At 45.6% G+C, this 27,622-nt stretch overlaps 1 protein-coding gene across 1 annotated transcript; it reads right to left on the bottom strand.

The window, feature by feature from the left end:
* Positions 1–438: 438 nt before the first annotated feature.
* Positions 439–27,622, bottom strand: TNFSF11 (TNF superfamily member 11). The gene is made up of 5 exons (XM_053397265.1): positions 27,407–27,622; positions 14,286–14,453; positions 3,219–3,267; positions 3,031–3,129; positions 439–1,262 (listed from the first exon to the last, which is right to left on the bottom strand). The coding sequence occupies exons 1-5, from the start codon at positions 27,620–27,622 to the stop codon at positions 841–843; spliced, it is 954 nt and encodes a 317-aa protein (XP_053253240.1). The 3' UTR covers positions 439–840.

Below are 27,622 nucleotides of genomic sequence, written 5' to 3'. Positions count from 1 at the left end.
TACAGGATGGTTTTGTAAGTTAGTTGCATTTAGTTCCCCCAAAATAAACGGGACTTTTCATTATCGATTTCAATGGAACTTGCATGCAACTAACTTAGTCCGGATTCCACCTTTTGTTTCTTGAGCATCACGAAAAGTGTGCTCGGATTTTCAAGTACGTCTCTAAAAAAAATACAGTGGTACCCCGCAAGACGAATGCCTCGCAAGACGAAAGAGTTTTTCGTTTTTTGAGTTGCTTCGCAAAACGAATTTCCCTATGGGCTTGCTTCGCAAGACGAAAACGTCTTGCAAGTTTGTTTCCTTTTTCTTAAAACCGTTAATACCCAGGGTGCATTGCTTGAAGAGGTGCAGTTGCGACTTCGCAAGACGAAAAATTCGCAAGACGAAAAACTCGCAGAACGAATTAATTTCGTCTTGCGAGGCACCACTGTAGTTTAGATGCTTATTATGGACTGATGCCAATTTATATCCACATATCCCAAATCCATAACCTAGATCTTCACAAATAAATTTAAAATTAAGCATTGGAAAATGAACTATCCTAAGTGCAATTGAGCTGTAGAGAAGACTGGCTGCAACAAGGATAGCCAATGTGGTGCTCAACGGATATTCTCGGGGTACAACTCCCATCAACCCCTAGTCAGCCTCTCCAATGGCCAGCAGTTATGGGAGTTGTGGTCCGAAAAAAGATAGAGAGCACCACACTGACTACCCCTGGTCTAGGGAGAAATGATCGTTCCTGTACAATTGGATCCTAAAAGCCGTTCCATCACATCTCCCATAATCTGGTCCAGTTGAATGAATAGGCTACTTCCCCTCTGAAAAATCCTGTAGCAAAACTCAATCGATATCCCTTATTTTAAAGGCCCCAAAGTAAGTTCCTTCCGGAGAGCGATCCAGTAATGAAGGGTAGGATACCTGGATACTTATTATTTCACCAGATTTCAGCTTGAAAAACCCTCCTACATTTACAGAATAAAAATGAAATTCTGAGTCTCCTGACCAATTCTTTGTACTTCCTCCTTTCATCAAAACTACAGGGTTTCTCCTTTTAGCATCTGTTTTTATGACATATACCATCAACTGCAGAATTTGTCCAGTTAGGTTTCCCAAAGCTTCATGGTGTCTAAAGCATACATTGGTGTACAGATAATAAAAGCCATCATGATTGACTTCCAATTTTCCATCACTGAATGTCATATTCCGTATGTTTGCCCAGCCTTTGTCGTGATGCCAAGATGTAAGGTTCACTTTTTTGGTACCTATGAGGGAAACAGATAAGAAAATGTGTATCTTATTTTAAGTTTAATGTCACAAGTGGATAATATATTGGTTTTGCAGCCATGAGTTGGTCTATACCTAGAATTGGTTTTACTGTTACAAAGGCAGCCCTGCATAGAGAAGCGTTTTAATGTGTAATGTCCAGAGCCTTCAACTTGACTTTACTCTTAAATTTCTCTTAAATTAATTTCCTCATTTTTTCTGGTCTCATTCCAACTTCACAAGTCTATGACTCTTCTAGCTATGTCTGGGGAAGCAAACTCAGATGGCCATTTAACGACACCCATGATGGCTCTAGTCATGCACAAAGATGCTCATCTCTTGGCCCCAGCCGAAGGGTTACTATGTTCCCCAGCTGTTTCAAAATGGGATGTGGGTAGGGGACATGGCATAATCTGGACAGAGAGCAGATTAGCCAGATTATAGGTTTTCCACAGTATTAGGCTATCCATTTAGTGAAGTGTGGATAAGAATTTTGGATTCCACTTGGACAGAAGGCAGTGGTCAGAACAGAATCATAACTGTCATCTGATTTTAGCCAATTAATCATCAATTCATTTTTAAGTAAACGGTGTTTCTGTATGCTCTGGTTTCCGTCACGGTGTTCCGTTGCGCCAGAAGCAGTTTAGTCATGCTGGCCACATGACCTGGAAAGCTGTCTGTGGACAAACACCGGCTCCCTCGGCCTGAAGCGTGATGAGAGCCACAACCTCATAGTCACCTTTGACTGGACGTAACCGTCCAGGGGTCCTTTACCTTTTTTACCTTACCTTTTAAGTGAACATTCATACTACCCAAACTGAACATATATGTATTTTGGAGTTGTTGAAGGAAGTGTAACATAACTTATAATTTAATCAACAGAAGCCACCTTATAGCAATACAATTTACCCAACAGAAGCCTGCATTAAAAGGGAAAGACCATTTTAAAACATTTCCTTTTTCATCCTCTATTCTGGAAACACCCCAAGAGCCAAGATAACCCCAGATAATGGGAAATATGCCCTTATATTCTAGCCCTACAAATTATTGACATAATTTAGGAGACATGCTTGTGGATCAACTATCATATTAGCTTGGAATATTTCATGAATTGTGGTCATGACCACTGCTGACCAATGCTTCCTTGCTTTCCAGAATTTCCACTGCAAGATTTTAACCAACTTTATGCAAAGTTGAATAATTACATGCCTTACTGGGGGTGAGGGAGATCTGAAATCAGGAGGCCTCACAGGAGTTTTGCCATCTTACAAAAACTCCACGGCAGTTTGGATTTAATGAAAGCTTAATTTTGAAGTTTAACGTATCTATTTTCATACTTGTTTATATATTGGCTCAACTTCAGCTACAGCGAACCAATTATTTGCATAAACCCTAGTTCAATTCAACCTGCGGCTTGCCTTCCCAAATTTACAAATAAAACAACAGGTTAGAGCCGCTTGTCTCATTTCATTTTCCATCTGCTCAGTTCACCATTCCAGGCAATGAAAGGAGACAATTGCCATTAAAATGGTTTGTCAATTTGGATTTCCCATGAAGCTACAGTGAATGCAAACCAAGGTTTTCAAGCCAACTTCAAATCATGACCAGATTCTACTTTGCCAGCCAACTTCAAACAATGGTTTATCAATACAGACATCACACCACACCATAGTTGAGTTTTCTTAACCACGGTTTTGTACAATAACGTAAACTGGCCCAATTCAGACAGCATAATATTGATAGAAACAAGATGAAAAAGGAGCTTACCAGCTGGAATTTTATTGCCATCGATTATGAGATGAGCAAGGGGTGCTTTGTCAGGCTTGTTTTTCTTGGGCAAATCTAGCCATGATGCTCCCATTGTAGCTAAAAGCAAGACATCTTGTTAAAATCACCGCAGAAAAATCTCATAAGATTTAAATAATATCAAGTAATGAAGCCACTGTCATACTTACATTTATCTGATCTTGACTGATCCTTACCAATAATAATACGCTGGACTTCCTAAAAATGGAAGAAACAAACTTAATTTTGCATAGTGAAGCTACAGCTAAATTTGTCGCACACTCACAAGCCCTGAAAAACTAAGAGATGCTGAAGTTCGTGACAGTCTGCAAACCACACCATCTAGTTAAAGTGGCAGCAAGATTGCAAACTGCTTTGCCCATTTTGGGCTAATTTGTATGTAATGCTGTAAGTTTAAACCATAGTGTTTAGTGTTTCAAAAAAGAGCTGCAGCAAAACTGTAGGTTCAGAAGGTTCCCTCTCCTTCTTTGCCATGGCCGCAAGGAGGAGTTTGGAACTTTCTACTTAGCGTTTTAGATGAACTGCAGCCTGCAGTTGGAACAGACCTTGGACAGATTTGGGGCTAATTCAAACCATCGTTTATTAAGCTGGCTTGCTTTAATTAACCATTGTTAAAATTAACCAGAGTTTAGCAAAAATGGCACCCACAGATCACATTCTTCATAAGTTTCCCCAGCCACTCTGGATGGCTCCCAACAGAATATTAAAAACACAATAAAACATCAAACGTTAAAAACATCCCTAAACTGGGCTGCCTTCAGATGTCTTCTAAAAATCGGATAGTTGTTTATTTCCTTGACATCTGATGGGAGAGCATTCCACAGGTTAGGCGCCACTACCGAGAAGGCCCTCTGCCTGGTTCCCTGTAACCTCACTTCTCGCAGTGAGGGAACTGCCAGAAGGCCCTTGGAGCTGGACCTCAGCGTCTGGGCTGAGCCATGGGGGTGGAGGAGACCATTTGAACCCACCTCTCTCGGCCAAGCAATCATGTTGCCTCTTACAGTTCATACGTGGACATATAATTATGTTTGCTCTGGCTGATTGGGGATGTTGACTCATATCTTGGTTTTTGTTAAAGGCATGAAGCTGGATTTGCATGGCTTAACTGTTAGGATTCTTGCTCTGTGCTTGCAGTCATGGGATTGTTGTCTATCACATGACGGTGTATGTTTTCAGTCCACAGTGTGGGAAGTGACAGAGACAGGATGTTTATGTTACTGTGTTCCGTGATGTGGGACTATTGTCCTTTGCTGTCTGATGAGAAGGAGGAAGGAGCTAAGTCTGAATGCTCCGAGTGTATTATATGTAAATAAAAGTAGATTAGCCAAAATGCTGAGCTATTGAGCAAATACTCTGCAGGATCCTAAGTGTGCTGATGCCTCTTGCTATCAGTCGTTGTGATGTTCGGGCGGGAGAAAGCTTTTGAAGCTCCTGAACGATTGACCAGGAGGGAGAGAACATGCCAGACGGGCATGTGTCTCTGCCAGGGTCCTACACGCGAGTAGGACGATCCTAACATTAACACACTGCAGCAGCAGAAAAAATTAACGAATTTCAATAGGGAAAAATAAAAGGTTCTACACAGGAAGAACCAGCTGCACAATTTAAGATCGGGGATACTGGCTTGCCAGTAGCACATGTGAAAAAGATCTAGGGGTCTTCGTAGACCACAAGCTTAACATGAGTCCACAGGGTGATGCAGCAGCAAATAAGCTAATGCTATTCTAGGCTGCATCAACAGAAATATAGCGTCCGATCAAGGAAAGTAATAGTCCCACTCTAGTCTGCCTTGGTCAGACCTGGAATGCTGCATCTAGTTCTGGGCACCACAACTGAAGAAGGGTGTTGACAAGCTGGAACATCCCAAAACGAACAAGGGTCTGGAAACTAAGCCTTATGAGCAACCGCTGAAGGAGCTGGGTATGTTTAGCCTGGAGAACAGAAGACTATGATAGCCATCTTCAAATACAGTGGTACCTCTGGATGCGAATGGGATCCATTCCGGAGCCCCGTTCGCATCCTGAAGCGGACGCAACCCGCGCCTCCGCGTGCGTGGGTCGCAATCAGCAGCTTCTGTGCATGCACGTGACGTCATTTTGAGCATCTGCGCATGCGTGAGTGGCGAAACCCGGAAGTAATGCGTTCCGTTACTTCCGGGTCGCCGCGGGACGCAAGCTGAAAACGCTCAACCTGAAGCTATTTTAACCTGAGGTATGACTGTATCTAAAGGGCTACATTCCCATGAATACTGAAGAAGAGACAGTGTAACACTCTCTCTCTCTCTCTCTCTCTCAACACACAATAGAGAGAAGTACTCATGCATGTGACAGAAAGAAGTACCGGTTAATGTTCTCCCAAAGAAGCAAGAAGGAGAAATCTGCTGGAAGGAGAAAGTGGAAACCTCTCAGAAGGAACTGCATGGCCTGCCTGGGTCATGTACAGAGGGTGAGTGCAAAGAAAGAAAGAAAGAAAGAAAGAAAGAAAGAAAGAAAGAAAGAAAGACAAAGATTGTTTGAATGTTTAAGAAAGAAGCTGTCATCTTCAACTAAGTAAAACTAAGCCCATGCTTTGTGAATAAGTACTTTGCACATATTCTTCTTTAGCTATAGGTTCTGAAAGGAAAAGCTTTTTTTTAAGAAGTGTTTGGGCATTGTTTTAATTTCAAGGAAAGTGTCAGTAGCACAATCTGAGCATAACCCAGATAGGCTGCCTAGAAGTGACTGTGTGACAGGCACCGAGAAAGAGAAAAGATCACAATCGTTATCTTCCAGGAAATTCACTGGTTTCTATCTCTGCAGCTCAGGAAGTAAACTGCAGAGAAAGCAAACTGGTTCAGAATGCTGAAGCCACAGAAATTGGTCTAGTGAATCTTTATAACAACAAATAGCACAACATGGGAAAGGGGACCGTCCACTGAAAGCAAAATATCCCAATACCTGACTGGCTTGCAATATTTGCCAGGTTGAACGGGGGCGGGGGGGCAGATGAGGAACGAAGAATGTGGACCAGATGGGGCAGCCCTATAGGCTTCGTCCAACACAGAGGTCTGCCCCTACCCCCGGCCACATCATCTACAACTGGGTAAAAGAGTGAATTCCACAAGGCCAGATTCTGTCACTCCTGCACAACAAGTTGCATCTATCAAAATCCCGTCTATTCTACAATTATGAGAAGCCACACACTCCACGTATAGTTACAACATTTAAAGGGGTCCCTGTTGCAGGTTGCAGTTTAGGTGGGCCCTAGCAATGGGCACACTGAAGAATATTCACACAAGTCACATTTGTCCTGACGCTAAACAGTTTTTAATTCTAACCCTACGAAAAGCCCTTTGCATCCTCCCATTGCCAACTCAAAAACAGCAGCGACATTGAAGACGGCTTTGCAGAGTGCCTAAATGAATACCTCAAAAGTCAAGGTTCGAGGGCAGAAATCTGGCTGAGTCTGGAATAACCTTGTGAAGTGAAAGGATATGAAAGAAAGATTTATATCTAGATGTTAGGATAGAGATGATAAAGAAAACAGGAAAACAGGAAGACACAATGAGAGATAAAGGAGGTGCTGTGGGATTGGTGGAAGTCAATGTCTTCTTCTTGTTGTTTTAGTGTTTATAATATTAACTTGTAAGATATGGATTTGTTTTTGTTGGTTTTGTTTTAGTTTTTGAATGCTGATTTTTGTGTGTTGTGTATTATTATTTTTTGATATCTTTCGTGTTGTTGTGTGGAAAATACTAATAAAATTCATTTTTTAAAAAAAAGATAGCTTTGCAGTCTTCCAAATGCTACACAACATTGTGTAATGCTAAACAAAACGAAAACAGCCTCTGTGAGATAATATTTTTACCCCCTTGTTGCAGAGAAGGGAGGGCTGAAGAGAACGTGGTTTGCTTACGGTCACCTCCAGAGTTCATGGCAGAGGCAGCATTTGAACCATAGGGCTTCCCTAACTCTCAGCTCCCTGCTTCAACTTCTCCCCTTCCGCCCCAGGACTGCGAGGCCAGACTCTCCCTCAAGCACTCTCTCAGACGCCAATGTTTCCTCATGAAAGGCCACCCTGAAGGTCCAGCCGATGGAGTGCTTTGTTGCCATGCGCAAGACGAGTCCAGGCCTGAGTTTTCCCAAAGGTGACGGGGTCTGGAGCCCAGCCAAGGGGACGGGGGCAGAGAAAAGTATCACTCCACAAACTGTCTTGCAGTTTTCTGTTTGCCCGTCTTGCCCTCCCGCTTTTTAAAGAGTGGGTTCTGCAGCTCTGGAGTGGCAGAGGCCTCAAGCAGGAAATCAACAAACAGACTACAAGAACAAAAAATGTACTTTTGCTACTTGGTTTGAATGAAGCTGGGGAATTCACGGACAATGGCCAAGATCCAAGTGAGAAAAGTGGCACCCTAACCGTAAAGGTAAAGGGACCCCTGACCATTAGGTCCAGTTGTGACAGACTCTGGGGTTGCGGCGCTCATCTCGCTTTACTGGCTGAGGGAGCCGGCATGACTAAGCCGCTTCTGGCGAACCAGAGCAGCGCACGGAAACGCTGTTTACCTTCCCGCCGGAGCGGTACCTATTTATCTACTTGCACTTTGACGTGCTTTTGAACTGCTAGGTTGGCAGGAGCAGGGACCGAGCAACGGGAGCTCACCCCGTCGCAGGGATTCGAACCGCCAACCTTCTGATTGGCAAGTCCTAGGTTCTGTGGTTTAACCCACAGTGCCACCCGCGTCCCTGTGTCTAACCCTAACCTTGCACGTGTCTAAATGGAAGCTGGAGCCGCAGATTTCAGCAGAGAATTGCAAAGGCTGCAAATGGCGTTCCGAGTTTAGTGACTATCTGAACAAGCCGGGAGGGTCCAGTTCAGAGGCAGCCATTCCACGTGAGGCGGCTGCCACAGACTTTGGACAATGCTCTGTCGCAGATGACCAGGAAGAGGCCGGGACATTTTTTATTTACTAAGCAAGGCTTCCAAGAGGCGAGGTGAAGCAAGTCCCCACTGTTGCCAGTTCCAATGCACCACCGCCGGCCCTGCCACAGCTTCGTCTGTGCCACCACTGCTAATTGCTCACAATGCTGCTCCTTTTGCTGGTCCAACCGCTGCTCCATCAACCTGAACTCTTCAAGGAGTGCTTCAATTCCTCCCTCCATTTTGACTTCACAAATGCTCACAGGCCTTTTCTGCTAGGAAACACAGATCCCACTTCTGACACCAGTGTTACACGCCAGCCCAATCTCCCCCAAGATTCCAGGGGCTGCAGGTACGCTATCCAGGGTTAGTGTTTCCTTCAGGAATTAGGCAGAATACTGGGGCTCGCAGCAGCAGCATCCCAAAACACAGCTGGTTCCACCGCAGTAGCAACAATAAGCCCAGCGCCATCTTTCTCCCGCTGCCTAACTTGCACTGCAGAACACAACCCAGCACAATGTTTCCTCTCTGCTTCTTTCACTCTTAACTCCAGCTGATTCCCTGTCCCCTGACCTAAATTCTGATCCAGGGAAGGTCCCTCTTTTGATGTACTAAAGCTCATTACCTCAAAGGGGATTAGCTTTCCACACCTATTCACACTTAGCCCTTGAGAGAGGAAGCCCACAAATCTGCAAATGAGCTTTGCCCTTTCATCCCCCTGTGGCACCTAAATGGCTTATTTCCAGGTGGTCTCCAAAGGAAGTTACCTGAGTAAATTCGCTTTTACACTTGTTGATTCTACAGGAGAAATGTGCTGACATCATCTGCGCATGCTCCCACTTGCTTGTGTGGCACGAACATCACCATGGGATATTGGGGGGGGAAGCCCCCTTTTTGGAAACTTTTTTTTGGGGGGCACTGCCCCTAGCACCTACAGATCTATAGCAATATCCTGTCACATAGGATTTTTTTTAAAAAAATGTTGTTGTACAGAAAAAGCCACAGCTCAAGACTGCAACTGTTGTTGACCTGTTTTCCTGCCTTAGAAGGTACACATAATTATTTCAAATTGGGGGGGGGGAGGAAAAGGCTTGAGATATATTCAGCTAAAATGGGGGTTACGTTCCAGGGAAAAGAGAAAATCATGTACAGTGGTACCTTGGTTTAAGAACAGCTTAGTTTATGAACAACTTGGATTAAGAACACTGCAAACCCAGAAGTAGGTGTTTTGGTTTGTGAACTTTGCCTTGGAAGCAGAACACGTTGAGTGTGTTCTATTTGTAAATCGAGTCCCACACTGATATGGGAAAGCATGCCTTGGTTTAAGAACGGACTTTCGGAACGGATTAAGTTCGTAAACCAAGGTACCACTGTATTGTCGAAGCACATTGGGTTCAATGGCAGGTGGGACCGTCAAAATCTTCTTCTCCCCAGACATCCACGCCCTTTCTGCCTCCCTCTTTAAATTTTTGCTTTGGGGGGGGGTCAAGTATGTAAAGCTGAATGTGCTCAAGCAAAATGCACCTAAGTTGTATTCAGAAAACTGAAAAACCTGGATTTCAAAATGTGGAAGCACAGAGACAGCATTTCACTAGGACACTGAGGCTAAATTGATTCCCTTTCCAAATGCCACTCTGAGAAAACAGACAACTTCAGCACATTATTTCAGTTGTGTATATTATGTACAACTTTTAAAATGTGCAAACCAGGGCCTACCCTACCCATGCAAAATTTTATAATTTAATCTTAGGTTAAGAACTTAATTTGTTCTGGAGGTCTGTTCTTAACCTGAAACTGTTCTTAACCTAAGGTACCACTTTAACTAATGGGGCCTCCCGCTGCCACTGTGCGATTTCTGTTCTCATCCTGAAGCAAAGTTCTTAACCTGAAGCACTATTTCTGGGTTAGCGGAATCTGTAACCTGAAGCGTCTGTAACCTGAAGCATCTGTAACCCAAGGTACCACTGTACAACATTACACAGGGCTCTATTAAGCCCCCTTTCTTCTGCACAACTCAGACAAAGCTTTTCTTTAATCTTTGAACTAGGGCAATTAAAACCTATTGCAGTAATTTTTATTAACAGAACTGTTGGGACATTAGAATCCCTCAAAGGCAATAAAGAGGAAACGAACCAAGAGTTTTCTACTTCCTACGCAAGGGGCAATTACAAAAGACAGAACATATCAAGTGCCAGCACTCTGTCAGCTTTTAAACGGCTCTAGATTAGATTGTAATTACATTTAAATAGAGCTAAATACGCAGTGATGTGTAAGAGATCAAACACTCTAAAGACCCTCTGGTATTTGCTTCTACCCAACCCTTAGACATTTGCCTGGCACTTTTTGCCAGACACTTCCATGTGAAGCAAGCGTATTGTGCTTGGTTTCCAAGGACTTGCTAAGTCTGCAAGTCAGGCAAAAGGAAAATTGAGAGCCAGTGTTCACTGAGACACACAGTATTCAAATGGGGCTGTATGTCCCCTGACTTCTCTTGTTTGAAAATAAAGGCCCATGTCAAAATCTCCTTGCATGTGATGCTTGTTCTGAACCCTGGGCAAGATCTTTGTGCCAAAGCAAACACACAAAGAGAAGAGGGGAAGGCGAATGCGGAGGGCTTGGCCTCCTTCCCAGTTTCATCAACCATTATGATTTATGGAATGGTCATCCAATCTAGGCTTATATTTTTTCCTTTCAATTTATGGATCACTTTATCGTAAAGACTTGCTGCAAACAACAACAGCTTTTCACGAGAGCCCTTGTGGTCTAGTGGTCAGACTGGGAAGACCTCCGTAGGTTTCAAAACCCCTCACCGGCTTCATTCAGATTCAACGCTCAACTCAAAAGTGAAAGTTTCCGCTCTATAACAACAAACTGCAGTGAGCCACCTGTTTCTCACTTCTCCTCCAGCGTGGCTGTGCGAAGGATGTTGGAAACTTTTTTTAAAAAATGTTTTCATTAGATTTTTAGCAAATTGAAACTACAGATTATAAAAACAAGGCAATAATAGCAACAGCAACCATTACCATATTTTTCGCTCTATAGGATGCACCGGACCATAGGAGGGGGAGAACGGGGGGGGGTATTGTTCTCCCCCTCTAAAACAAGGTGCGCTCAAGGTGCATTCACCCAAAGCCTCCGGAGTGCAGTGGGAGTTCCCACTGTGCTCTGGAGGCTTCAGGCGGCTACCTTGGAAGCCTGGAGAGCGAGAGGGGTCGGTGCGCACTGACCCCTCTCGCTCTCCAGGCTTCAGTGAAGGCAACCCGAAGCCTCTGGAGCGCGGGGGGGAGTTCCCGCTGGGCTCCGGAGGCTTCAGGTTCCTTTTGACCTGCTCTTTGGAGCTGGCGGTGGGGAGAAGCGCTGCTTTCTCCCACCGCCAGCCTCAAAGATCCCTGAAGCCTTTGGAGCGCAGCGCGAGGTCCCGCTGTGCTCCAAAGGCTTCAGGGATAGCTTTGTGCAGCCATCCCCAAGCTAGAAGAGTGAGACGGAGCCGTCCGTCTTGCTGTTCTGGCTTGGGAACAGCCTTCCTAGCCTCTGCAGGGCAGCGGGGTGAATGCACCACACTGCCCTGCAGAGGCTTTGCGCGCAGCCATCCCCAAGCTAGAAGAGCGAGATGGAGCGCTCCGCAGCGCTCCGTCTCCCTGTTCTGCCTTTGGGCTTAGCCGCGCAGCCTGCATTCGCTCTATAGGACGCACACACATTTCCCCTTAATTTTTGGAGGGGAAAAAGTGCGTCCTATAGAGCGAAAAATACGGTACTTATTTTGGTTTTTCTTTCTCTTGCAGGAATTTGCGAATTATCACTTTTATGCAGTGCTATTTTTTTCTAGAAAAAAGAGGTGCCGGAACTCACCATGAACACCTCCCTCATTCTCCTATAATGGCAATGGCGCCCACCTGAGAGGTGCCAGATCTGAGTTCCAGCAAAATCTAGCTGAAAGAAAGCGCTGCTTCTGTTTAAGATTAACCACAACTTGACTGAACTTGAAAAACTGTGGTTAACTGTAATCTGCGGTTCAATTATGTATTGAATATGTTTCTAGCCTGCTCTTCATCCTATCTGATCCCTTTGTTGAAACAAGCCTCTCTAAGCTATAAAGGTAAAGGGACCCCTGACAATTAGGTCCAGTCGTGGACGACTCTGGGGTTGCGGCGCTCATCTCACTTTACTGGCCAAGGGAGCTAGCGTAAAGCTTCCGGGTCATGTGGCCAGCATGACTAAGCCGCTTCTGGCGAACCAGAGCAGTGCACGGAAACGCCGTTTACCTTCCCGCCAGAGCGATACCTATTTATCTACTTGCACTTTGTGCTTTTGAAGTGCTAGGTTGGCAGGAGCAGGGACCAAGCAACGGGAGCTCACCCCATCGCAGGGACTCAAACTGCCGACCTTCTGATCAGCAAGCCCTAGGCTCTGTGGTTTAACCCACAGCACCACCCCCTCCCCAGCTATAGTTGATCATAATTTGTCCAGGTTCAGACAAGAGGAACATTTTTGCCTCGCACCTAAAAATGAAGGCACCAGGGGAACCTCCCTGGGCGGAGCATCCCGCAAATGCGCAGCCACTGCAGAAAAGGCCCATTCTCGTGTTGCCACCCTCCGGCCCTCTCGTGGCGGAGGCACACAAAGAAGGGCCTCAGATGATGATCGCAGGGCCCAGGACAGTTTATATGGGGAAAGTAAGTCCTTGAGGTATTGCGGTCCTGAGCTATGTCATTTATCTACCGTACTGGCCTCAATATAAGCCGCACCCGAATATAAGCCGCACCTTTAAAATTGGGCGGGGGGAGAGAGAGAGAAGTAAAAATACCCGAATATAAGCCACTCCATTCCTCACTGCTACTGGCTGCATACGGTGGAGGGGGGGAGCCGTGCTGCACAGAGGACGGGGAACTATGCACAGAACAGACGCCACTTTGCCACGCTCCTGGCTGCATACTGTAAGGTCGGAATGTGGGGGGGAAGTGAGGCTTATAGTCAGGCCAATACGGTATTACTGTGTCATTTAACCACTAGGATAAACTCCAAGCACTTTCTGCTGAGGGACATGCAGAATTTATATCCTGTACCGCCTGAACTCCAAACTTTTTCCACTAAGAGGGAATGAAGAATTGTGGACCATAATTTATTGATATTGATTATAGAATTAGTTATATACCCCAGATGAACATAATGCCAGGAATAACAGTTTTTCCAAAGCAAACCTAAGTATAAAATGAGCTGCGGGTAAGAAACAAAATGCAGGTTGGGTTAATCATGTGTTTTTTTAAGGGTGCTTAAGGGTGCCACTTGTATTCAGATGGAAAAACAGCTCTGCGGTGCTGAACCGGTACTGTACAGTGGTACCTCGAGTTAAGAACTTAATTCATTCTGGAGGTCCGTTCTTAACCTGAAACTGTTCTTAACCTGAAGCACCACTTTAGCTAATGGGGCCTCCTGCTGCTGCCGCGCCACCGGAACATGATTTCTGTTCTCATCCTGAAGCAAAGTTCTTAACCTGAGGTAATATTTCTGGGTTAGCGGAGTCTGTAACCTGAAGCGTCTGTAACCTGAAGCGTATGTAACCCGAAGTACCACTGTATTACGTTCCCGATGCAGATTGGGATTACTGCATCAGGACTACTGCAACACGCTCTACATGGGGCTACCTTTGAAGGTGACCTGGAAACTGCAATTAATCCAGAATGTGGCAGCTAGACTGGTGACTGGGGGCGGCCGCCGGGACCACATAACACCAGTTCTGAGAGATCTACATTGGCTCCCAGTACGTTTCTAAGCACAATTCAAAGTGTTGGTGCTGACCTTTAAAGCCCTAAACGGCCTCAGTCCTGTATACCTGAAGGAGCGTCTCCACCCCCATCGTTCAGCCCGGACACTGAGATCCAGCGCCAAGGGCCTCCTGGCAGTTCCCTCATTGCGAGAAGTAAGGTTACAGGGAACCAGACAGAGGGCCTTCTCAGTAGTGGCGCCCACCCTGTGGAACACCCTCCCTTCAGATGTGAAGGAAATAAGCAGCTATCCTATTTTTAAAAGACATCTGAAGGCAGCCCTGTTCTGGGAAGTTTTTAATATTTAACGCTGTATTGTTTTTAATACTTGATTGGGAGCTTCCCAGAGTGGCTGGGGAAACTCAGCCAGATGGGCGGGGTATAAATAATAAATTATTATTATTATATATTATTATTATTGGGAGTCACACCAAGAAGAAATTGGCTTCTTGGCTAAGCAGGGCCAGCCAGATCTGTGGGTGCCAGGAACTCACTTTGCACTGGGGTTAATGTGGAAGCTTTGGCTACCTGCAAGCTTTGGACCAGCTGAGCTGCACTGACCTTCTGCATCGCTCCTTGAAATGCCTGCTTCATCCTTCTGCACGATTCAGACAGCAGCCTTGTTTCTTGGTTTGCCAAGGTTGTTTCCTGCAGGTCTATATTCCCCTGGAGTCTCAGAAAGGTTCTCAGACAATGCGTGTCCTCTTCCGAAATTCTGTTAGGGTCCATCTGAAAGAAAATATTCAAAGACATCTCACTGCTTTTATTTCACAGATTGTTCATGCACCCAAAAGCAGAAAGGAGGCCATCCCAGAGATATCAAATGTCAAAAAATAATAATTGCCCTGGTCCAGCAAGGCCATTGCTATGTTCTTAAAAGGAGCAGCTAAGTTCACGGTGGGCAGGTTTGTCAGCAGGTATTAAGCATGCAAACTTAAAATGGAAACTTTATCGTGATCAGACCCACACAGGAAGGGAGTCCTGGCCGTTAACTTGATGGCAGCCACACTTTGAAGAGATAACCTGATCTAGAGAGCCCTTTCAGGAAAGAGAATACAGTGGTACCTCAGGTTAAGTACTTGATTTGTTCTGGAGGTCCATTCTTAACCTGAAACTGTTCTTAACCTGAAGCACCACTTTAGCTAATGGGGTCTCCTGCTGCCGCTGTGCCACCGGAGCACCATTTCTGTTCTCATCCTGAAGCAAAGTTCTTAACCTGAGGTAATATTTCTGGGTTAGCGGAATCTGTAACCTGAAGCATATGTAAACCGAGGTACCACTGTATACACAAGGATATGTGTGAAGCACAGCACACATGTTTCTTTTTCATTGGGTATGCAAATCAGACTTAAGCTAGAAAATAAGTTATAAATGCAGGATGCACAGGGTTTTGAACATCAATCTTGCTGGGAAAACCTCACATCAGAAAGGGCTACTGGCAGCTGCCAGAAAAAAGGAAAAGCAGTGTTTGAGGTGGTGAGGGAATTGAAGGCTGAGAGGCAAAGTAGGAGAAGAGGTCTGGAAAAAGAAAAGCCCAGGGGCAGAGATCCCAGGGAGACGCAGGCTGGATGCCGTCTACAATTCTGCGTGTCTTAGGGGCAGTTCACAGAAACGTTTTCTTCACCCGCCAAGGTCCCATCTATAACACCGCAGATCTATATGTCTTGACTTTCAGGCAGAGCCAATATCTGCTGTGCAAATAACATGGCCAAATGATTTGGAGGGCTCCAACACCTTCATTTGGAAGGACTTGTGATAAGAATTTTAAGGTCTTAAAGGTAAAGGTAAAGGGACCCCTGACCATTAGGTCCAGTCGTGGCTGACTCTGGGGTTGCGGCGCTCATCTCGCTTTACTGGCCAAGGGAGCCGGCATACAGCTTCCGCGTCATGTGGCCAGCATGACTAAGCTGCTACTGGTGAACCAGAGCAGCACACAGAAACGCCGTTTACCTTCTTGCCAGAGCGGTACCTATTTATCTACTTGCACTTTGACGTGCTTTCGAACTGCTAGGTTGGAGGAGCAGGGACTGAGTGACGGGAGCTCACCCCGTCGCGGGGATTCGAACCACCGACCTTCTGATTGGCAAGTGCTAGGCTCTGTGGTTTAACCCACAGGGCCACCTGCATCCCTTTTTAAGGTCTTAGATATGTAATAAATGCTCATAAATGTACCAAGCAAACACGTACATAAATATATAAACCACATGTCTGAAAACCCCACAGGAAAAAAGTCCTGAACAAATTGACCTCAATTATTTCTCTGCAAGGTCAAAGTGGGAAACCTCCTCACTGTCTTTTTCCTTCACAAATCCTGTCTTAAGGGCACGTTTAAGATATGAATAGAGTGTGAGCCTGTGACCTGGCTCAGGAACTAAGTATTTATCATTACAAAAGACTGGTCAGGCTCCCCAGGCAATCCAATCAAGTGACCACTAAACAGGTAACCTGTCAGACGAGATAAACAAGTCACTCAGATTTCTGCTGTAGACCGCCTTTTCTGTGATGTAGGTATGATGTATCTGGGGGGTGGTCTTAGGTTACACCCCTTCTGTGGTGTATGTATGATGTATGGAGGGGTGGTCTTGAGCTCCAAGACAGGGAATTTAAAATGTCTATATAAGGCCTTGCGCGCCATTGTTCTGGGTTCCTCCTCCCTCCTGCGTGTGGTGAGTAAGGACCCTGTTGCAACAGATCAGTAAAGATCAGGCTTACTAGCCGCTTTGCTTCTCAATATTCTCTGATTGGCCTCTGTTTTCTCCTACCAATAGGGAACCTACGTAAGGACTCTATATGGGCTCTTGGATAAGGGGGGAAAGGGCAGGTTTTTGTTTACAACAGACTCAAGTAGTGTTTTCCTTAATGTTCCATTGTTCACAATGGGTCGTCCCTGCCTTCCGAACTACCTCCTGCTATCATGTAACTGCAGGGGGACTCCACGAGTCATCTAGTCCAACCCCGAGATGCAGGAATTCCAGCTAAAGCATCTATGGCAGAAGGTCATGGCAGAAGGCCACCCACTCTATGTATCTATCTCTCCATCCACTAATATTTATAGAGAGATATAGACAGGGCTTTTTTGCCGTCGGAACTCAGTTGCGGCACTCTCAGGTGGGCGCCATTGCCATGATAAGAGAACGAGTGAGGCGTTCATGGTGAGTTCCGGCACCTCTTTTTCTAGGAAGAATAGCACTAGCGAGAAGACTTCTTCTCGGTGGCCAAGAAGCTCCGCTTGCATGCTGATTGGGCAGCTCTGGAAGGCACTCGTGGTTCTGGGCGTGTGTGGTGGGACCAGAGAGGGGCAAGTTAGGATCACTCCTAAGCCCCTTCTGCTTGGCCACATGACCTGGCAACTCAGTAAAAGTTACGCTGGCAAAAGCTGGTGTAACTAAAAAGACTAAAGGCTTGACTTCCCAGCAGCTGCCCCACTGCTGAAGAAGAGTTGTTGTTGTTGTTCTACTTATGCTTTTCAATTTTATACATTTCAAGAATTTCACAATCATTTTAACATTTCAAAACTTGACTTCCTTCCCCCTCTTTCTGCGGTTCCTTAAATTTATTTTTAAGATTTTCTGCATATCCAAATTAACTTAATTTGCTCACTTATTCATCTACTTTAAATATACCCTATACTCTTATAAAACTGCAGGTTATTACAGTGGTACCTTGGTTTGCATATGTTTTGAATTACAAACACGTGCGTGTCCCGGTTTGCAAACTTTTTTTGGATTACAACCCATTATTTTTGGATTACGAACAAATTTTGGGGGGAGGCCCCATTGGCGAAAGCGCACCTTGGGCTACAACCTGTTTTGGTTTACAAACGGACCTCCGGAACGGGTTATGGTTGTAAACCAAGGTGCCACTGTACAATAATCCTGCCAATGTTCTTATCTGTTTACAGTTTGTAAATATTCAATAAACCATTTCCATTCCTTTATAAAAAGTTTGTTATCTTAATTTCTTATTTTTCCAGTAAGTTTTGCCATTTCTGCATTTTCCTTAAATATTGGTATCCATTCTTCTTTTGCTGGGACGTCTTCTTGCCACTGTAGTCGCATACATGAATAAATTTCTATACTGTTTGTGTAGTTCTGTCCCTATAATTCCCAAAAGGATCCACTGCTGAACAGAGTTTCAACCTTATGTAATTATTTTGACTGTTTTTAGATAAGCGATTGTTTTCTATATGTCTCATAGGAAGTAACTCATAAATAAAGCAAAACAATGGAAAGCAGTGTATTCGTCTACTGCTGTGGGATCACTGAACATGTGTACTCAAGGTCAACCATGTAGAGTGTTTTGGGTCCATGAAAACAACTGTGTGAACCAGTCCTCAGAGTTTCACCCATGTTCCACTTTCTCTAGCACAGTAAAAACTCTTACTCATGCAAAATACAAAAACAGGTAAGCAACCACAGCTTCCTGGTTGAGATTCACAGGGCCATTCTGTTTCCTGTTTGAGATAACAACATGCACTTTTCACTCTGGTGTATGGTTTCACATGTGGTTAAGATTTTCATAAACCAAGACCTCAAGCTACAAGATGGCCCTGAAGAAGGGAGCTAAGCTCTAACACAGAGTGAATTCAGGGCAAAATCTGGGCTTCAAAAATCCTGGGAGGGGAACCCACATATGTAACGCTTTAAAAGTTTGATGCCACTATACATTCAACATCAAAAAAACAAAGATCATGGCCACTGGTCCCATCACCTCCTGGCAAATAGAAGGGGAAGAAATGGAGGCAGTGAGAGATTTTACTTTCTTGGGCTCCATGATCACTGCAGATGGTGACAGCAGTCATGAAATTAAAAGACGCCTGCTTCTTGGGAGAAAAGCAATGACAAACCTAGACAGCATCTTAAAAAGTAGAGACATCACCTTGCCAACAAAGGCCCGTATAGTTAAAGCTATGGTTTTCCCAGTAGTGATGTATGGAACTGAGAGCTGGACCATAAAGAAGGCTGATCGCTGAAAAATTGATGCTTTTGAATTATAGTGCTGGAGAAGACTCTTGAGAGTCCCATGGACTGCAAGAACATCAAACCTATCCATTCTGAAGGAAATCAGCCCTGAGTGCTCACTGGAAGGGCAGGTCCTGAAGCTGAGGCTCCAATACTTTGGCCACCTCATGAGAAGAGAAGACTCCCTGGAAAAGACCCTGATGTTGGTAAAGATTGAGGGCACAAGAAGAAGGGGACGACAGAGGACAAGATGGTTGGACAGTGTTCTCGAAGCTACAAACGTGAGTTTGACCAAACTGCAGGAGGCAGTGGAAGACAGGAGAAGACAGGAGTGCCTGGCATGCTCTGGTCCATGGGGTCACGAAGAGTCGGACACGACTAAACAACTAAACAACAACAACAAGACATTCAAAAAATATCACCAACTTTGCAGCTGGCTGAGGGAAGGGCTTTAAACTAGCCACCGCAAGCTGGAAAAAGTGGGGAGGGTTGTGGCTCAAACTCTTAAAATCAGATCTACTAGATCCATATGAAGCCATGTTGGATGGAAGCCCAGCATGGGCAGGCAGGCAGGAGGAGACAGCAACAGAGGGACGTGTGAGTGATGCCATCGCAAATGTGCCTACACAATCTAGCTAACAACTTCAGCAAGACAAGGAATGTTCATGACAATTTTATTAAGATTTACGAGTTGCTTGCTAGCTACCAATCTTCATCAACCAGTTTAAGGTCGCGTATGTAAACTTTCCGCAGACTGGGAAACAGGGAATATAGCAAAAGGGGGAAGTTGTTGAACCAAAGGTGAACAATCATAATCAATACTATAATTACCAAAAGCCAAAGATGTAGTGTTGTATGTAGTTAAAAGCATGTCAGAAAGTTTTGGTGGCTAACAGGTGGCAAATACATTTTATATTCTGTACTTGAACCATAGTAAAGGTAAAGGTAAAGGGACCCCTGACCATTAGGTCCAGTCGTGACCGACTCTGGGGTTGCGGCGCTCATCTCGCTTTATTGGCCAAGGGAGCCGGCATATAGCTTCCGGGTCATGTGGCCAGCATGACTAAGCCGCTTCTGGCGAACCAGAGCAGCGCATGGAAACGCTGTTTACCTTCCCGCCGGAGAGGTACCTATTTATCTACTTGCACTTTGACGTGCTTTCAAACTGCTAGGTTGGCAGGAGCAGGGACCGAACAACGGGAGCTCACCCCGTCGCGGGGATTTGAACCATAGTAAGAACCTGAAAAGACTGGGCAACTGGTGAAATTAAGGAAAATGCATCAAACATGAAAGAAAACACAAGGAACAGATAAAAGTTGCTAAACTTGAGGCAGCTGTGGTGGAGGTGGCAGAAAAAGGCTACATATTCTGAATGGGCTTCAAGGCCAGCATCTAAGTCAATGGCTAGGCAACCTAAGGCTCGTGGGCCGGATGCGTCCCGATCGCCTTCTCAATCCGGCTTGCGGACGGTCCGGCAATCAGCTTGTTTTTACATGAGTAGAATGTGTGCTTTTATTTAAAATGCATCTCTGGGTTATTTGTGGGGCACAGGAATTCATTCATATATTTTTTTTCAAAATATAGTCTGGCCTACTACATGGTCTGAGGGACGGTGGACCGGCCCACAACTGAAAAAGGTTGCTGACCCCTGATCTAAGTGCTGCTAAAGGCAGAAGGGAGATTATTTTGGCTGCAAGTCAAGAGGTGCTGTTCACATGTAGCTTTGCATTTGCCACACTACAGTTGTTTTCTGAAACTCCTTGAGTTTTCAAGCTTGTGTTGCTTTCTAGATTTCTGGAACATACATGATGCAGCACAAGTCACAATGATAGGCAGCTGTTAACAAAATGCTTTATAAATTCAGACGCAGTATACTTTTGAGGTAGTGATGTATGGAAGTAAGAGCTGGACCATAAAGAAGGCTGATCGCCGAAGAATTGATGCTTTTGAATTATGGTGCTGGAGGAGACTCTTGAGAGTCCCATGGACTGCAAGAAGAACAAACCTATCCATTCTTAAGAAAATCAGCCCTGAGTGCTCACTGGAAGGACAGATCCTGAAGCTGAGGCTCCAGTACTTTGGCCACCTCATGAGAAGAGAAGACTCCCTGGAAAAGACCCTGATGTTGGGAAAGATGGAGGGCACAAGGAGAAGGGGACGACAGAGGACGAGATGGTTGGACAGTGTTCTCGAAGCTACCAGCATGAGTTTGACCAAACTGCGGGAGGCAGTGGAAGACAGAAGTGCCTGGCGTGCTCTGGTCCATGGGGTTACGAAGAGTCGGACACGACTAAACGACTAAACAACAACATACTTTTGAGGATCAAACACTGAGGACAAAGGCACAAGAATCACATACAAGAATCACGGACACTCCAGCAAGTTGTATTTAACATGGAAGGAAGCATTAAACTGCACAAACATTGAAATATGCACAGAAACTGATGGGTAGCATCTCTGTGCCAAAACAACTCCCTTCTTTCCTTCCCTTCTTAAGTGACACATTGGATGACACTTGAACACAGGAATCTTATCGTCAGTCATCCCCTCTGCCCCTAGTCCTTGCCACTAGTCCTTCAGCTTGGACTTAAAAATGTCACTTGATGTTTAAGAGCACTACAAATTTCCATCCTTGTAGGAGGACAAGGAGAGTAGATTCGGAGTATTGGGTCTCACATCTCCTGTACATACTGCCTCTCTCAGATGAGGACAGAGATCGTTAAAATCTAAAATCTAAAATCTAACGACACTGTGGACCAATCTGAAATTTCTAAAGAATTTTACTCCAAATGAAGAAACTGAGTGCAGCTGATTTGAAACGTCTGGCTAGTTCAGACCATGAATTTGTATTAGTGTGCAAATTTCCAAGAAGCAAGAGAGATGTGGTAAAGGCAGAACTCAGTCTCTACCTAGATCAGGCATCCCCAAACTTGGCCCTCTAGCTGTTTTGGGACTACAACTCCCATCATTCCTAGCTAACAGGACCAGTTGTCAGGGATGATGGGAACTGTAGTCCCAAAACAGCTGGAGGGCCAAGTTTCGGGACGCCTGACCTAGATATTTTATCAGTGTGCCTCATCTCACACAAAGTGAAAATAAAAGCCTAAGGACTGCCTTGCCAGTTCAGGCCAGGGTCTTTCCATTGTAGCACACCATTTCCAACAGCCGCCTGTGGACTCTGCCGTAGTTAAAACCAGTGCTGACATTCCCCTGGAGGTCTGGTAAAAGCGATCAGTATTGGCAGTTAAATGTTCCATATTCAACTTCTTCCAAGGATGAACATCCAAAGTGTATATTACTGCTAGCTACGAAATTTTTTAGCTGTTTTTGATGTTGTATTTTAAATGGTCACAAACCACACCAGGACCTTAGGGTGTAATGTGAGTAATGAAATAAAATCATCATCATCATTTGCCTCTTAACATGAGTAATTTCTTTTTCTTTCTTTCTTTCTCTTGTTGTTTATACATTTAACATGGATATTTCATTCAAATACTGTTGACATTAATGGAACATGAATCTGCCACAGGTGATTCTAATTCTTCTGTAAAGCCATCTAAGCTGGTTGGTCATCTTTGGCTTCCAGAAGTTAAATTATGCTTAGGGAGGCAGCTTAAAAGACTCAGACTCTTGCTTATCTGCAGAACAAGGTACACAAAGGTCTCTCCCACCAGCCACTCTCTTCCTTTCTCGGTTCCCTATTTTTATTAGATGGGGCGACCCTAACAGCAAATGGTGTTCTGTATGCGGCTGTGCTACAGACTAGCACAAATGGTTTGTTGCCTGCTTGTTGGACTACACTGGCTGTTATTTGATGCTGGGAGAGCCAAAACGAATAAAAACGTGATTTGAGCCCAACCTCTTTTTCTATCATGTAGAAAGAAATTCATTCTGTGCTCTAGTGGACAAATATGACAGACAGAGGTATAAAATTACGGAACGCAGATAGCATTTCTCCAAGTTACAATATTGTTCACTGTATGAACTTTGCATTCCAAAGACCTCTGTGATTAAGCCAAGTTTGCACAACTTTTGACCTGCTGAGCCCACCAGGCACTCGGCTAGCGGTTCTGCTTTGGCTAGCTGCCAGGAACTGCCCAGACAGAGAAGGCTCTGCAAACAGAGCCCAGGCCACAACTCACATCTGGTGGCTCATCTTTACGTAGCTCGTTCAGGCCTGTATCAACCCATCTGAAATTGTTCTGAGGCACCAGTAAACAAACCATTTTTTAAGGTTAGTGCTAAAGGACAGAGTTTTTAAAAAGTACCGGTGAACTGAACCAGAGTCAAACCCAAATGTGCAATTTTATTGTCCCGGTGAATAGAGAGTCACACCTCAGAAATAGGTGTGTGTTTTTTTAATTAATCAGATATGAACCTCGGAACCTCATCCTTCCCGATACACTGGTACCCAGAGCTGTCACGAGGGCACTTAGAGAATCAAGACAAGCATCCCAAGCCTTGCATGTGGGGGGAGACATTGCCAGGGCAGCCAGGGCACTTCCTGGCCACCCAGGCAGGCTTTCCACCTCCTTTCTTCATAAAGCAAGGTAACCGGGGAAGAGGAGAGGGAGAACCTTGGAGGCAGTGCTCCTGCAAAAAAAGGGGGGGGGGGGAAACTGTGGGGCTTCACTGTTGCAACAGCCCAAACAAGCCTGGGATTTCCCCCGAGCTCTGCAAACACTACGGATATTTATTAGACTGCAGCTCCCTTCACCCCAGTGAGTGTGGCCAAGGATCAGCAAGGATGGAAGTTGCGGCCCAAATGTCTGTGGGCACGAAGCTGGAGAATGTTGATGTGCAGGTAAAGGTAAAGGGACCCCTGACCATTAGGTCCAGTCACGGACGACTCAGGTTGCGGCGCTCATCTCGCTTTATTGGCCAAGGGAGCTGGGGTATAGCTTCCGGGTCAAGTGGCCAGCATGACTAAGCTGCTTCTGGCGAACCAGAGCAGCGCACGGAAACGCCGTTTACCTTCCCGCCGGAGCGGTACCTATTTATCTACTTGCACTTGGCGTGCTTTCAAACTGCTAGGTTGGCAGGAGCTGGGACCGAGCAACGGGAGCTCACCCCGTCGCGGGGATTCAAACCGCCGACCTTCTGATCGGCAAGTCCTAGGCTCTGTCGTTTAACCCACAGAGCCACCCGCGTCCCGATGTGCAGAGTTGTGTATTAAAACCAACGGGCTGCAGAAGAGGGAGCCCGCATGATGCCCTGCAGATATTTTGGACAAAAGCTGCCATCAGCTTCGGCCAGCCTGGAGTTAGAAATGCCATCATCCAAAATGATCAGCCGGCACCACATGGGCTACAGCAATGCAGTGACACCACGTGTTCAGTTTGCATGTGTTCCGAGGCACTAAGTGAAAGCCCAAAGGAGAAGACTCCAACTTTAAGTTATCAAATGCTTTTTGTCAATGAGAAAATATTATCTACTTGACAATTCCACATTCACAAGGCTGTCTTACCCAACTGAATTGCCTTTCCGGGACCCAGATGTTGACTTCCTGGGTTTGCGGCTGCCAGTTAATCTAGATGCAATGTATATGGCACAGCTGACACTGGTGGAATTGCACACTTGGCGGCTTAAAAGGGGTTTTGTGAATGGAAGCTGTAGCGGATGAAGAAATACTTGCAGCCCAATCCGAAGCATGGCAGATAAAGGGAAGCCATACTCAAAAGTAAACCCCACTGAGTCGGATGGGGCATCAGGTTACTTCCTTAATACATCTCACTGGTCTGTTCTATGCAGTTGCACAGACAGTCAACATTATCATCCTCAGAAATCCAATACTGCACGGGGGACGGACTTTTCATTTAAGATATTGACACATCTGTGAAGACCGCAAGTTTCAGTGAAGTGATTTACATGAGCTAACAGATGAATACCCAAGATATACAAGAGCTAGCCTGGCATAATGGTTAAAGTGTTGGACTAGGACCTGGGAAAGCAGGGTTCGAATCCTCACTCAGCCATGAAGCTCACTGGGCAATCTAGGGCCAGCCACCATCCCTAAGCCTAACCTACTTTGCTGGGTTGTTGAGAGGGTGAAATGGGGAGGAGAAGAGCCATGTACACCCCTCTTGAGCTCCTTCCATCATGAAGCTCAAGGTGTTTTCCTTGAAATAGCCAGGACTGACCAGATCCAGACTACTGAGCTTCAGCAGAATGGTCGCATCCTGGATTGGAGTGGTTATTTGAAGCTTAAAAGGAGCCACCTGGGTGGAATCCCAATATTTATGCTTTTTGTCTTGTTGTAAGGCAAGCTGTTTAATATCCCAAGGGGGAAATCTCCCTTGCATTTATTCTATAACATTTGTACAAACGTTTCTACAGCCCACCATTACTGCCCTGCACTACTAAGAAACGTTTCGTCCATCAGGAAGACAAGAGAAACCCAAAACCAGAATTTGCTTCTACCTCTGGGGAGATAAGAGCAAACATCAGCCTCTAACTTCCTTTGAGAAATTTCAGAACGCTAAGCCAAAACAACAAAAAAAGCGAACTCAACCAATGCACAGGGTAATTTCCAAGAAAGAAAGAAAAATCTTTTCAGCACCACAGCATAAACCACCAGAAAGTCGACGCTACAAGCAGCCTCCTCTACCCCGGCAATGCAGATATATTTGTGCTGCCCACAACAAACCCCTCTTTATTTTCTAGATTTCTGTGGTGTGAGGTTCTCTCTTTCAGAGATGAAATAAGGCATTTCTGGAAACCCTCTTCTTGAATCTATTCAGCAGTATCTATTCTTTTCCCAGGATTAAGAGATAAAAAATTTTTTAACAGATACCAGTCATAAAAATCCAGCTCTTTCCCAAAGTGAATGCAATAAGAATCAGTTTCAGCCGGCTTTCTCTCTGCATTAAGAAAGTTACTAGATCCATGTCTGGGCACAATCCCAGCCCCACAGTAACCAATCACAATTATATTAAAGTGGATTGCTACCTTGAGCTTGAGTTGACAGCCACACGGTTTCAGAGCTAAGGTTCACCAGCAATCACCAGGTTATTATTTTTCCATGAGACATTTACATCTCTGTCTTTCCAGTTTCCAAAACATCTAAGCAACTCGCTTCCAACTGTATGGCAGCCATGATCCCCTTCAAGTTTCTAATCATGAGTTACCAAACTGATCAGCAAAAATCAAAGCTGAAGTTCCATGCACGGGGCATCCTTAAGCTCTCAGTCGCAGCTCCTTCTTCCCTCTGCCTTTTCCCGACTTAATGGAAAGCTGTGAAGTTTGTGGGTTGGATACATCTTTTTAAGCTCCGTTGGTTAGAGCCCAGTGCTGATAACGCCAAGGCTGCAGGTTCGATCCCCTTATGGGAAAGCTTTAATTTCTGCATTGCTGGGGACTGGACTAGATCAGGGGTCAGCAAACCTTTTCAGCTGTGGGCCAGTCCACTGTCCCTCAGACCTTGTGGGGGGCCAGACTATATTTTGAGGGGGGGGAGAATTCCTATGCTCCACAAATAACCCAGAGGTGCATTTTAAATAAACGCACACATTCCACTCATGTAAAAACACCAGGGAGGCCCCACAAATAACCCACAGATGCATTTTAAATAAAAGGACACATTCTACTCATGTAAAAACATGCTGATTCCTGGACCGTCCACGGGCCAGATTTAGAAGGTGATTGGGCCGGATCCGGCCCCTGGGGCCTTAGTTTGCCTACCCATGGACTAGACGATCTTCTGGTTCTTTCCAATTCTACAATTCTATGAAATATTAAGCTTGAACTTGCCACCTTCAAGTTTGATGGCAGCCACAACCACGGAGTAACGTTGCCTCATCCTCGTTCCAGTTAAACAGGCGCTACTCAACAAGCAGTGAATTTGAACATCTTGTTAAAAATAAAAAGCTACATGTGCTTTTCAGAGGGTTTATAAGCACACACACAAACCCGACGGCGCATCACCCCCTTTTGGCCCAAGCTAGCCATTGACCTCGCCTGCTTTTTGGGAGAAAAGCAATGACAAACCTAGACAGCATCTTAAAAAGCAGAGACATCACCTTGCCAACAAAGGTCTGTATAGTAAAAGCTATGGTTTTCCCTGTAGTGATGTATGGAAGTGAGAGCTGGACCATAAAGAAGGCTGATCGCGGAAGATTTGATGCTTTTGAATTATGGTGCTGGAGGAGACTCTTGAGAGTCCCATGGACTGCAAGAAGAACAAACCTCTCCATTCTTAAGGAAATCAGCCCTGAGTGCTCACTGGAAGGACAGATCCTGAAGCTGAGGCTCCAATACTTTGGCCACCTCATGAGAAGAGAAGACTCCCTGGAAAAGACCCTGATGTTGGGAAGGATGGAGGGCACAAGGAGAAGGGGACGACAGAGGACGAGATGGTTGGACAGTGTTCTCTAAGCTATGAACATGAGTTTGACCAAACTGCGGGAGGCAGTGGAAGACGGGAGTCATAGCTGTCTATTTATCTCTTTTCTTGCGAGGAATCCTATTCGGAATAAAGGAATTTCCCTTAAAAAGGGGTAAATATTGACAGCTATGACAGGAGTGCCTGGCGTGCTCTGGTCCATGGGGTCACGAAGAGGCGGACACGACTAAACAACAACAACAACAACAAGCCATTGACCTGATGGTCAGCCTTCCCCCGGGACCTGCGCTCAAGCCCCCCAGCCGCGACCGCCCAGCGCACCGGGAGCCGCGCGCCGTCGGTGCGCCCGCGCGCATCCCTGGCCGGGGATCCCCGCTTACCTGCGCTCGGAAGTAGAGGAAGAGGGCGATGCTGCAGACCACCTGGCCGAGGCCCAGCAGCGCCAGCGCGGCCAGCAGCGAGCGCGAGGCGGGCGCGGCGGAGGGCTGCGCGCTGGGCGGCGGAGGGGGCGCGGGCAGGGAAGGCAGCGGCGGGGCGCCCTCCGGCTCCTCGGCGCCGCGCAAGTACTTGGCGTAGTCTCGGCTGGCGCGCCGCAT

This window comes from Podarcis raffonei, chromosome 7, assembly GCF_027172205.1.
Source record: "Podarcis raffonei isolate rPodRaf1 chromosome 7, rPodRaf1.pri, whole genome shotgun sequence".
NCBI classification, from domain to species: domain Eukaryota; kingdom Metazoa; phylum Chordata; class Lepidosauria; order Squamata; family Lacertidae; genus Podarcis; species Podarcis raffonei.
This window is presented reverse-complemented; position numbering and strand designations above follow the sequence as displayed.

Bases quoted from the DNA above. Each gene is read 5' to 3' on its own strand.
- TNFSF11 (XM_053397265.1), bottom strand. From the start codon at position 27,622: ATGCGGCGCGCCAGCCGAGACTACGCCAAGTACTTGCGCGGCGCCGAG. The intron at 3,268-14,285 runs GTCAGTGCAGCT...TTCCATTTTTAG, and splicing joins TTCAAGGAGCGATGCAGAAG to GAAGTCCAGCGTATTATTAT. The intron at 1,263-3,030 runs GTAAGCTCCTTT...TTTCCCTCATAG, and splicing joins TGGCAATAAAATTCCAGCTG to GTACCAAAAAAGTGAACCTT.